This window comes from Malania oleifera, chromosome 1 (genome assembly GCF_029873635.1).
Source record: "Malania oleifera isolate guangnan ecotype guangnan chromosome 1, ASM2987363v1, whole genome shotgun sequence".
NCBI lineage: Eukaryota > Viridiplantae > Streptophyta > Magnoliopsida > Santalales > Ximeniaceae > Malania > Malania oleifera.
In genome coordinates, this window is record NC_080417.1 from 61,646,545 (window position 1) to 61,659,973 (window position 13,429).

The following is a 13,429-nucleotide window of genomic DNA, read 5'->3' on the forward strand; positions in this document are numbered from 1 at the left end:
CTCATGAGCATGCATCACTAAAAATTTAGTATTAGCGAGAATTTTACATTGGCGACTAAAAGTACACTATTAGTGATGCTTGTCAAACTGTCAATAATAATATAGCCTTAAGTGACCGATATAAGTTGATCACTATTAATCTATAATTAGTGACAATCTCTTATATGTCACTAATAGCAAACTTTTAGTGAGGAATGTCCATATTCGTCACCAATAATTATTAGTGATAGCTTTATTGGTGACTAACTTTTAACATAGAAATGTTCATCACTAACAATTACTTAGTGACAATTCTAGAATATTACTGAAGGTTTTGGTGGATACTAATAGTGCCTTTTCTTTTTCTTTTTTTCGTAGTGGGGGCTCTTATTGACCAACATCATGCTATTAGATCCATTTGATGAAATCATCTCAAATAATGAGTCACACATAATAGGTTTTGCAAAATTACCATATTCAATAGCTATTGTTCCCTTTTGCAACGTAGACCAATATGGGTGCAAAAACTACAAATAAGAATGTCAAAACCATTTTGCAAAAAAGGTTTCATCAACGTATGTTACCCTTTGCTTTGAGGAAATAAAAAAGATATATAAGATTGACTTGGCAAAAATTGTACGGACTAATTTATTGAAAGGAGGCGATGCCACTTGACAAGGTGAAAGCCCCGTCTTGAAAAGTGATCCCGACAGTCAACTTGAAAAAGAACATCGAAAATAAAATAGTTATGATTAATTGCACCACATTTAGGGGTACCAAGGAGGGTCACATCATTAAGAAGAAAGTTAAGAGTGAGAGATATAGAAGTTGGACATACGGTGTTGAAATAAAATGGACAACACTATAAGATCCTAAGGCAAATTCAACCCAATTGATTAGGATTGAAGGTTACAAAGTTGGTATCATAAAAGTGGTAAAATTACAAATTTTAGATAGGAAAGATGTCGAACCACCACCAACTTAGACTAACTAAAAAGTACTTTACAAAAAAAGGTGTGTGGAAGGGGAGAGCTTTGCAAACTTTTGAAAATGCAATTTAGACCAAATAAATAAATAAAAGAGAATAGAAAATGAAGTCTCATTGGGTTTAAAAAATATTAAAAAGGACAGCATCGATAAGAAATTAGAAGTTCGCCTCTCATCTTTTCGTTTGTAAAGTCAAATTACATTATTGGTCGTTATTATTTAAATGTCAACTAATTATTAACATTTTTTAAAATAGCATATCCATTGTGCTTATTATAAACTTTCATCCACTTGATAACTTCTTTAGCCAATTACTCAAGATCTGCATTTTTTCTTTCTAACAAGTTTTTGACAAGAAAAGACGAGCAATTTTTATAACCACCAGAATTAGCTATCTTTTCATTAGCTTCCTTTCTCATCCACAATTTAGATCCAACAAAGACTAAGAAGAATTCCACCTCAAAAAGGGTGCTCAAAGCAAGAGACCTCCCAACAATGTACCCCTCCATACCATTTTATGTATTTAATTTCAATTGACATCAATGGCAAAGATGTGTAGCACACAAAAAAATAAAATAAAAAATAAAAAATAAAAAACTAAACTAAACTAAACTAAAAAGATCAAATAGAGAACTAGCTTTGACTGAAATGACATGCTTTTTGACTTAATATTTGTTTTTTCACATATACCCTCAAATTCAATCTGAAAGCCCATTAGAACCACGACCAATCTTTATGGTGGTTTCGCCATCTGGTTCATGTCCTTGCCGCAGCTAAACTGCATGTCCTTCCAATCAAAGTGCCAACCCTCTCTCCCATAATTGCTCTTGAGATATTACCTGGTTTCGTCAAGTTGAAGACAACGACTGCATCCAGGAAAAATATGGTGTAAATCCTCCATGCAGCCATCAAAAAGTACCAAACTCTGTAATACCAAGGCAACAGCATTAAACAACACAAACTGCAAGTTACTGGGTTGTACCCGGAATATTGTTTTCTTGGCACAATGTAATGGCAGTCATATCCATCACGGAGAGATCTCTGGACGTCACGTCATGATAACTCAAAGTATCAAGCAGATGAGCATTTGGGTTACGCCTGGGGTCACCATCATAAACCCCATCAACATTTGTAGCTTTTAACACCACCTCTGCATTTACTGGATCAACAATCATAAAGCAAGTATTAGCTCAAACTTTTCACAGCCAAGAGAATTCGGTATTGGGGAACACTATTTGCTGCCAGAAAATCTGTGAATTTTTGGATTGGATGAGAAAAGCATCAATAATAACCATAAAGCAGCAGGTCATATGGAGAAGAAGAGGATGAAGGTGAGAGACAGATAATGGGAAATGATCCTGGATGTTTAGCTACAATCAATGAATTAGTTGACTCTGTTAGGGCTTCATATGTTCATTGCGAATAAATGAGTGCACTGGGAACTCAACCTCCTGGTTTGGAAGGACATACTACTTCAATGGTGGAACTAACTCCACTTTTACCATGAATAAAGACCAAAGGTAGCATGGCTTACTTTCCGCACAACGAAGAGCTGCAGCGGTATCGGTGGTGAAAAATGGATTTCCAGTTCCAGCAGCAAAAATCACAACCCTTCCTTTCTCCAAATGCCTGATGGCCCTTCTACGTATATATGGTTCAGCAACTTCAGACATGCGAAATGCAGTCTGGACCCGTGTCGGAATGCCAATACTTTCCATTGTTGCTTGCAGGAATATAGCATTCATAACAGTTGCCAACATCCTATGCAATTAGAATCCGGTTACAGCTGTGGAATGCCATTTAAAAACTAGGTCTGGCATGTATTACAAATACAGCAGCTTTCAATGATAACTACATATAGATGATACTGGGTGTCAAACAATTAACTTGGGAGAACTCTAACCTTATGTTCCAAAAAGCCTTGGATTTGGATAAGGTGTAATATAAAATTGTATTAAAATTGGTCAACATCCACTCAAATCCAAATCCAAGATCTGAAATTTATGCTCCCAAATGCAGCGTAAAATAAAAATTCTAGTCTTACATACTCTAAACATTAAGAACAATCACAAATCCATTAGGAAGGGAAAACATTTAAGCACAGCTCAGCAAAAAGAATATGCATAGCATATGGATTAAGATGCATAAGTATCTTAGCTCTGTTTTCATATAACGATCATCTTAAGCTTTGGGCGAGCTTTTTGGCAGGGGAGGAGGGGTTGTGGAAGGGTAAATCAAAATAGTATTTTTTTTATCTTCAGTTTCAAATTTTATATTGCAAGTCGAACAAGCATCAACAAATCCTTGCATCACCAGTTTGTTATCTCTGGTAGTCTATGCCAGCTTCACATTTCCCACCAAATTCCTACCCCCATCACCCTTTTGGGTGGTCCATACCCAAGGTTTGTGTGTCCGGCATGGATAATATACCTACTTTTGATCAAACTCAAACTTACCATATATTTTTAGTAGTGTCGTTTAGGCATAAAAAAACAAACAGTGTAATTCTTAGCAGGGGAAAGGATTAAAGGAAACAATGCAATTCTAAGGTGGGGTTTGCATTACTTTTCAATAGCTCAGAGGGCTTTCTGTTGGGTATACCAATAAATCAGGGGGTCCTTGTCTTTATGAAATCTTTAAGGGCCTTAGTGTTTCTTGAAGCCTCAAGGATAGTATTTTTCATCACCCCCCACCCCCCCGTGCGCGCGCGCCAACCTTCTCATGCAACCAAAAAAAAAAGCCTTTTGAGTCTTTTGTATTGAGTGTATCAATAAATTTGCATTGCCAAATCATTTGCAAATCAATAAAAAGTATGCCTTCCAGTAATCATAAAACTGAAAAGGGCCAAAAGAATTCCTAGAATAGCTATACGATAAATAAAATCCAAGAAAACAATATACCCAATGTGGTCAGCAGATGAACGGTCCAGACAACTACTTCCAACCCAGGAGGATCCACGGAAAATATTTCCCCCGCCAACGACAATTGCAACCTGAAAATTTTGCTAATCATAATTCAGAGATAATCCTTTCAAAGCTAACTATGAAGCCTCTGGTTTTATAGGTTTGCAAGTTCAACTCCAATGTTCTCAAAACACGATTTAAAGAACATCATGAACTATGCAGCATCCAAAAAACTACAGCAACTTTTCTTTGAGTTCCAATATTACTATATCATTTGAAGAAATATACGCACTTCCTTCCTAGGGCAAACCATTTTTAGCATTATAAAATTTATAATTGAACTCAAATTATTTGAATAACTTTTCAAGAATTACCAGTGTCTAACATATTCACAGCAATGAGTAGATCTTAAGTCATGAATTGTTACTGCTTTTATAATCAGCAAAAATATATAACTAATTGTCAAAATGGTATGAAAAAACAAGCAGAAAAAATATTTTAGGAAAATAATGCGTAAATTAGATCAAGACTTACCTCAATGCCAAGCCGAGTCACAGATGCAACCTCCCTTGCAATCGACATGGTAATCTACAATGTAACATGACCATCTCTTTTCAAACATCATAAGTGAACAAAAAACAACAAACTATGAGAAAGATACTAAATAGCAGGTTGAATTGTCCTTTAAATTCCAACCTTTGGATCAATATTTTGTGTGCGATCTCCTGCAAGTGCTTCTCCGCTAACTTTAAGCAATACCCTTTGCCATTTATATGATGATTTGGACATGCCGGGTTCATTCATTGCAATGCCTAAGGAAGTTAGGGAAGACACCTGAGGTTGCCTGTTGAACAATAACGTCAAAGCAAGGGACATGCAAACTCTCTAAATCTGAAGTACAGAAACAGTGTAGGAAAATATGCAAAATAATAATCTGTGGTTTTATGCAACTGTAGATAATAGCATTGGGAAAAGCAAATTTGTGTAGTAGCAAATAGGAACAGCAGATGTTACATAGCAGAAACCAGCAAAAGAACTGAATATTTTTCAAAGCATGCACAACCTCATATATTCAAGCAGACTTGCATGTTTTGAGCCCCTGGCTATTACTACTAGGATTTTTTCATGTGTTTTTGAGTCTTTGGTTCAACCCACCAGGCTACTAACATTTTTTTAGTAAGCATGCATAAATTTCACATTGGTTTTGAAATGTTATTGGAGGAGAAATCATATTTCTTTCTTTCACTCTTCAGTCTTCAGTACTTTGTGACAATATATATAAACAGGTAATTAACTAATCATATAAAATAAGTTGATAAGTAGCTCACATGACAAGGCAAGTGTATGATAAATAAATTAACGAAAAAGAATAGTTACGGTATGTATTATAGACACAACGTTAATATCTCAAATGCAATACATATGAAAAATTAATTATACAAGGTCCACGTTTTTGTTGGTTAAAGAAAAAAAATTAAGAAATTTTTACCAATTCTGCCATTAATTTAAATGGTTATATTAGATAACCTATGCCGTAAAACTTATAACATAATAATAAAGCTTATTATTGAAAATTTATCAAAATAAAAAAATTACGAACTAGAAATAAATTACTAATAAGTTGAAAATTTTAGGAACTAGAAAAGAAACAAAGATTGAAATTGAAAAAATAAAATAGAAAAGAGATGCCAAAGTATTACTATTAACAAATAAATAAAATAAAATTTGTGAAGCAAAGAGTTGTTAAGATCAAATTGTCAACTAATGCACCTCTTGCAAGTATTACAATATGTAAGTGTGTGTGTATGTGTGTGTTTTCTTTTTCTTTTTTTTAAGCCCAAGGTGTAATGCAAGGCATTTTAATCCTTATAAGGCAGGGTGTAAGCCTTAGGGCATAAAGGCATAACCTTTTGGGAATTTTATTTTTTAAAATAAATAAATTACATATCTATAGGGAAGACAAAAAAAAAAAAACAGAAGAGTTATAAATATATATATATTTTTTAAATGAATGGTAATTGCTTTTTGTTCATTCTAAGCATATCAACTTAAAATCATTCAAGCAAACCATGCTAAGAAATAATCATAACATTACAAAGTTTAAACTGTGTTTGACCCAAGATGCAACTTTCAAAATTTTGGTTCAAAATTTTACAGATTTACTCATATTAGAGCATTCCTTAGTCCTTTCTTACATACATGTGCTTCAATTTTGCTAGTTTAAAACAAGATTTGACTTAAAATGAAAGCCTCAACCATAAAAGCATAAAAGAAGCACATTATGTTCAACTGCATAAGCCTCACTGCATTATGCACTTGCCTTTTGAGAGTTTGGCTCAGACTACACCTTAGGCCATTTTAGGCATGCCTTATCATGGGAGAAGCCTTGATCACATATTTTTAAAAACAATGCAAAAAACAAATAATTGTGCATTAATATCATCCTCATTCTCCTCCCATTCTCTTCACATGGCCAATTAGGATTGATGCAGGGAAAAAAAAAAAAAACAAATAAGAGAAAAAGAGAAGAAAAAGTACAATTTAAAATTTTTAAAATTAGTACTACAATAGTCTTGTAATGGCTATAGCAGCCACCGCATTTTCTCCTTCCCTACTCTTCACATAGCCAATTGGGATTGGTGTAGGAGACGAAAATGGGAGAAAAAAAAAACAAAAAGTTAAGGGGAAAAACATTTTTATTGCACAAGAGTCCTGTAATGTCCCTAGCAACCCTGTAGTGGCTATGGACAAGTTTTATTCCCACCACTTCATGGTATCAAGATCCCAGAAATCCGTTGTGTTGTGGCTGCTATTTAAAAAACTCAAGATTAAAGTTCACATAATCATGACATAGGTAACCCTAAAAGAAGATGAAGATTATTCAAAACATCTAAAGGACAAACAAATGAATTAGTTATGTTCACCACAGGAAAAAAACATTGTCCAATCACTAAGATAAGGAGGAAACTACTTGTTTATAAGTAAAGATACCACCTCTTGCAAGCCCTTGCTTACCTAACACTAAATGAGCTACATTAAATGCAATCGTTTGCACCTGACGAATGTGGAATCACTCCACTGTGTTTTATATACAATTTGAAAGTCCACATCTTTGTATAAATCATCGTGAAATCAACGCATCTTCCCATATATTTCTTTGGAGTTTGGACCATTGAGTAGTGCATTCATAACACATAATGATCAATGTATTGAGATACATCCATAATAGCTAATGATCAATATTTTGGGCACAAAAAAAAAAATTTATCAGCATTTTGGAACAATCATTCAGAGTCCCACTTTGACAGGGGCCAAATGAATTATGATAAGTATTAAGATTCACATCTAATGTTAGACATTTCAATTTCTGCTATTTGTTAATAAATGGGCATCATTCTCTCTGATGACACATTAGTTATTGTTAGCTGAGGTGTGGCAGCAATTAGCACATGTGATGAAGGCCTAGGGTGTGGGCCATGCCAGAATCAAAATGCAGTGCTTCAGCTATTCTATGATTTGAGTAGCACTTTCACTCTGAGGCATAAGCTTTTGGTGGTGCAACGGCAAGTGCCCAACCCTAAGTAGAGCTTTGCATTAATAAAGACGAAGGGGGTGAAGATTGTTGGCCAAAGTATGGCAGCAGTCTACCTGCACAGAAAAGGCCTTAGGTGTGGGTTAAGTCAGAATCAAAATGGGGTGCTTGGGCTGCTATACTCTCATGTCACATTTGGTTTGTGGAGTGAGATAGGGTAGGAGTGAAACAGGATGAAATTTTGAAAGGAGAAAATGAAGAAATCAAGTGATAAATTTGATTCCATTTCGTTCGATTCTATACCATTCCTATGTAGCAAACATTAAATTAGGGGATTTGTGTAGCATTCTCAATACCAACAATAACTTTGGTCCAAGGGCAAACACTTGGTCCTACTATTATACTGTACAAACACACAAACATGGTGGGCGTGTGCATTTCTGTCTGTGTGTATTATGAGAATGATTTTGTATAGAACAGATAATTGCAATGAACTCAATTTCCTTGGGTAACCAAAAGCACCCTAAATGGATATATAAATGTCAAATAAGAAACCTCGTTCCTGACTGCTATAATTCATCCCAAAGTTTACTCTCACTAACATAATACTGGCAGCATCATTGTCAAATCCCCTTTGGAAGAGACATCTGAACTGAGAAGGTGACATGAGGTGAAGAGAGAGACATGTGCTGCTGGAAAAGTGCCACTCTTGGTGAAGATAAGATTTATGCCCCGTTGGAGAATGGAATTTCTTTTTTCATAATACACATCCACTTGTTATAGAAAAATAAAAACTACTGTCATCTATTTAGGTTAGTGCAAGTTGGAAATTGTCTATAGTTAACATTGAGATAGATCACAATCTTAAAAGAGGAAAAGATTTTCTTGTTATGCCATGATTTTGTTTAGATAAGTGGGAAATCTTCCAAGTAAACATATAATTTCCTTGCAAAGTGATATTTCTAACCGAAGAGAGGCAACAAGTTTTCCCCAAACTACACAATAAACAATCTATTTTATTTCCCTTTTTTCCATCAAAAGATGAGAAATATTAATTTATCGATAACAATGGGGTAAAGAAAGGAGCAGTCACACAAATAAGAGTGCAGGCTCCCAAGCACAAAGGTTAAGATTGAGGAAGAAATTCAAACAAACTACTAATATTTCACCAGATTTCCCAAGAATACAATTTCCAAAGTTGCCTTGAACAATATGTTCAGTCAAAGAACTTCATTAAGAAAGGAAAGGCGGAAATGCAAGGAAGAGGTCAAGATATCCACTTAGAAAAAATGAATGAAAAATAAAAAATAAATAAATAAAGCAACTGTTTTCCAAACTCTCTGGGAATCAGTCAAAGGAACTCCTAAAAGTGCATGAACACAAACATCCAAGCTGCCTTGAATAGGTTCCAGTTATTCATTGAGCTTCTAACTTTCAATATCGAGAAATAATTCACAATTTAAATTAGCTCTTTACCAGCACCCCCTCTATTTTTCCATATGATCTATTCAGTTTACAAAAATAATGCTTAAACAGGTTGTGATCTACTGCTCAGACACCTGACACAAACAACTCTTTCGATTTTCTTCTTTTTGAGATCAGCTTACATCATCTAGTAAAAAAAATAAAAAATTGTGTCAAAAATCAGAATGATATTTGGTCAAAACACGTTCTAAATTGTTACTCCCTACTCTTATATTGGAGATTTATTTACACAATAACACATTATTTTATTAGGATCATGTTCAAACAATTCTTAAAGACAATCCATCATGAAACTACACACATCATAATTATATATAACATCATAACAAGATTTGCCTTCCCAGCTCAATCTATAGAGAACCATCAATATAAAAATCCAAAGTAGTTAATAACTCCTTTCTAATTGAATGAAAAAAAAAAAAAAACCTATAAGATCTACTTATATTCACCAATTTCAAAAGAGGAATCAAAAGGTATGAAAAAAATAAACTGTGGACTTTTATAAAACAAAAGATTCAGAGTCCACCTGAGGCATACATAGGATGGTAGCTAGGTGGATACTGGATGCAGGATCAACCTGCTGCAACCCATTTAGTAAGTAGGTCACTCATACATGACAGATAGCATTGATAGTATTAAATCAGTACCCAAGCCAATTTGTCTAAGGTCAATATGGGATACTGGATTGATTACAACACCTCTAGTTCATCCAAGCCTTCCCCTCCTAAAAAAAACAGGGGAAAAGAAAACCTTTTCCTACTTTCTCAGAAAACATGCAGAGGCATAATCTACCCAAACAGAACAACACACCAACAAACCTGTTGAAAATAAAAATAGAAAAAAAGAAGAAAGAATTTAGAACCTCTTGTGTATCCATATATATCATATTCCCTACTAGAACCTTCTCCACCAGCAACCATTGGAAATCTAAAAATCATTCTCGCTGCTGCCTCACATGTCTCCCAGTGCCATCTTTGGCAGCATCCGCAACAGCATAACATAAAAAGAAATCAAGTAGGGAGATGGCGTACATGGGAACATTATGAGAAAGTTTTTGATTTAAATGGGTAAGCAGGTTGAAACAATTTTAAATGGGTAATGACACAAATGAGTGAATCCATTCCATATAAATGGCCATATATGTCATGAATGAACCCACCCATTCTGACAACCCTTTTTGACACATCACACATACCCGCCCATTTAACATGCCTAGGAAGAACAATTAATAATTAAAGAATGTGAAGGCCCAAGCTTAGCCACAAATAGAATTTGCACCAGCAAGATTACAGAGTAGGTGTCCAGGCAAACAATAGAAGACATCACAGCATCAAGAAATCAATGTTCTGTCTACTCAAAACTCCATTCTTTCATAATCTCTCTTAAGCATGGACATAAACTGATAAACCAAATGCAACTAGCGCATTACTGCCCATGAGACTACACCAACCATACAAGTACTAGTCACATTTGTCAATGAAGTAATTACCAATGTTACTTGATGTTACAAGTACTAATAAGTCATATAAATACTTAATGTTACCTAGAGCACTAAATGTTCTAGTCCATGGAACAAGAAGGGGATTGCAGTACAGCACATGCTCATAATTGCGGAATGTTGGGGTTATACTAGTAAATATAGATATACTAGTGAAAATATGTAATGGTACTCATGTGTTTTTAAATCTAGAAGTGATTTTATTTTGTGCAATCAACTAATCATGACTGAAAATAGAATTATAATGTAATAATTCTCCACTTTAACTAATAAAAAATATATTACGTGAGAACTATTGAAATTAAAATTTTGGTTGGATAGATTTAGCAGTCCAAAACAAATATGTACCATGTGTTGGAACTATCCTATCAATTTGTCATCCAGTAAGGTGTTAGCATTTTCAAGTGACTATCTCACTACTTATTATAAGTAACCATCTCAAGTAACAAAAATTAATACCATAGGAAGCAAAACCATTAAATTAATCAAGGGGCTCGTACTTGAGTGGATGCTACCACTACAGTCATACTTTCTGTTGGAGGACACCAAGTGAAAAAATAAAAAATTTGGTGACATTAGCTTTTAGCATAATGCCACATTTAAAAAGAAAAAAGAAAACGAAGGGAAACAAAAGGAAAAAAAGTATTTTACATTAGATTGTAGTTTCATACTGCACCATGCCGCCATCAAAATAGCAATAAGTCTTAGACCGTAACACTATTCACTGCTCGGCTTGTCAAGGCCATTAACAATAGTTGAATAACCACTTCATGAATGTAATAATAACTGCATTATTATTTTTTTATAGGATTCCTTGCAAAAACAAAATTTGACTTCTGCTGGATGGAGCTTAATCCAAATGGGGCTGGCTTTTCATCATTACAAAGTTGGTAACAGAAAGACCATATATAAACCATGTTATAGTGAGACAGAGGGACAGAATTAGCCTGTACATGTTATAGTGAGACAGAGGGACAGAATTAGCCTGTACCCTGGCTTACTCACTGGAGAAGAACCAAAGCAAAAAGGGAGAAAGAAACCTAAGAGACTACCATATTATGAACCATAATGTCCATTACGACTACAAATGACTTACTAAATTACAATGACAGCACTCTTCCCCACTCCAGGCAAGTAGTATAGTAAGGACACGGACCATAGTTCCCACTTACTGCTTCAAACAGGGCAAAAGTTCAGCAATCTAAACAATCTAAAGGGCTGTACAGATCTTATTAGTGCAAAACTAAAGCCCTCACTCCCCTCTTGTCTGCCTTCTAAAAACGGATTCCTTCCCAGAGCCCTTTTATCCTCTGTATAATCTTAGAATGAAAGGAAGATGGAAAAAAATAACTTAAACAAACCTATAAAGAAATCACCCATAGGCATTTTCCTTTCCTCTCCCTCACAACTCAAGCAAAAACTACAAAACAGATTTCCGAGCAACAATTTCAACATTTTCATTATCATTTTTAGTATGAGGATAGCCATAACCAAAACCACCACAATTTTCATGTTTCTCCTACATGATCTTGAAATGGAAACTGCTAACCTTATACCTTCCTTAACTGCATGAAATCAGTTTAAAGCCCTAGGTACAATTCATAAAACACAAGAATCTTTTCACTGGAGTTTGACTGTGTACTTCAAGCCAACAATGAATCGTCTAGCACTGCACCAGCAGGGTGAGAATGAGACATGGACAACAAACTCATAGCCTGCTTCTCTGTTTAAGGCAAAACTATCTCTAAGCATCCAGTTTCATGTATCTCAGTAGCCCATAGCATTCACTTAAGATCAAACAGTAGCTGAGATTGCCTGCTCCAATAATAGGGTGAAACTGCCTTAAGATAAAAACATCTAGCTCAATGATCCCGCGCAAGCCAAAAACATTCACAAACCTTATCAAGCGTGCACCATATTATGCACCCTTGCAGAGCTTGTCATTGATAAATCACCCAAAAAAATATTGTTAGTTTTGAAAGACCCAAGACCTGTTCATTATTGCACACGCTTAATTATCAACATTACGAAGAATTAAAGCATCAATGATTCAAAATTGAAATGTCAATAGGATGCAAACAAGCGTAAAGCTAATATCAAATATTCCCACAAAATTCATAGAATCCCTTCAATTAAATTCTTGAAAATAAAAGCTAAAAAGACACAAACATCAACGCCAATTTCAATCCCAACTATTCCAAACAGACATTTTCACAAACACCCTGGGCCCACAACACATTTCAACGTTCAAAAACAAACAATGGTGCGAGAACCTGAGAGAAATCGCCCGGCATTGTTACCTGGAATTCGTGGGGTCTGAGGTTGGACCCATTTCAGACGAAGAACAATTAATCGCCAAACGTCCATGCGTGTTCTGAAAGTTTATCATCGAACTACGACGGCTGCTGGGTATGAAAGAACTCAGGGATGGCAATTGTGAACATGATGAAGAGGAGATGATACTGACTGAGGCAGCGCAAATGGAGGAAGAGGGGATTGCCATCGGAAACTAAAACAGATGGTCACGAGAAACTATGGAAAGCGTCTTAGCTAGAGCTAGTAGTATAACGCCCCCGCCCGTCGGCTTTGTATTTATTGGATGCTCTACTTCTATATATACATAAAGAAGATATTTTTTTATTTTTCTTTTTTTATTTCTTATAATTATATTTGAAGTTTTTTCCCGATTTATTTTCTTTTTTTTTAAACATATTAAATAATTTTTAAAAAAAAATAATTTTCAAAATAATTCTGATGTGATCTCGTTACTTGGTTCAGCGATATTTGCTTAAATCTCACTGGATCAAATAGAAAAATTTAGTTGAAAAATTAATGGCCTAACAAATCTTGATAATTAATTTTCTTAAAAATAGCTCTTTCACCTGTCCTTGACAGCTAACACATGCCATTACAAAGGCTACTTGGCTAGTAAGTAGCTGGCAGCAGCCAGCTAGCTGCTGGCTCCACCCTTCAATTCAATCCACCCCTCACTAATGTAGGCATACAGTAGCTGAGGCTACTCTTCTTCCATCCGTCCATGTTAAA

At 35.0% G+C, this 13,429-nt stretch overlaps 1 protein-coding gene across 1 annotated transcript; it reads right to left on the reverse strand.

The window, feature by feature from the left end:
- Positions 1 to 1,449: 1,449 nt before the first annotated feature.
- LOC131166000 (uridylate kinase PUMPKIN, chloroplastic) lies at positions 1,450 to 13,021 on the reverse strand. Its single transcript, XM_058124211.1, has 7 exons — positions 12,685 to 13,021; positions 4,566 to 4,713; positions 4,404 to 4,457; positions 3,867 to 3,958; positions 2,501 to 2,727; positions 1,949 to 2,125; positions 1,450 to 1,832 (listed from the first exon to the last, which is right to left on the reverse strand). Exons 1-7 carry the CDS (start codon positions 12,885 to 12,887, stop codon positions 1,723 to 1,725), a joined length of 1,011 nt encoding a protein of 336 aa, XP_057980194.1. The 5' UTR covers positions 12,888 to 13,021; the 3' UTR covers positions 1,450 to 1,722.
- Between the last annotated feature and the right edge of the window lie 408 nt (positions 13,022 to 13,429).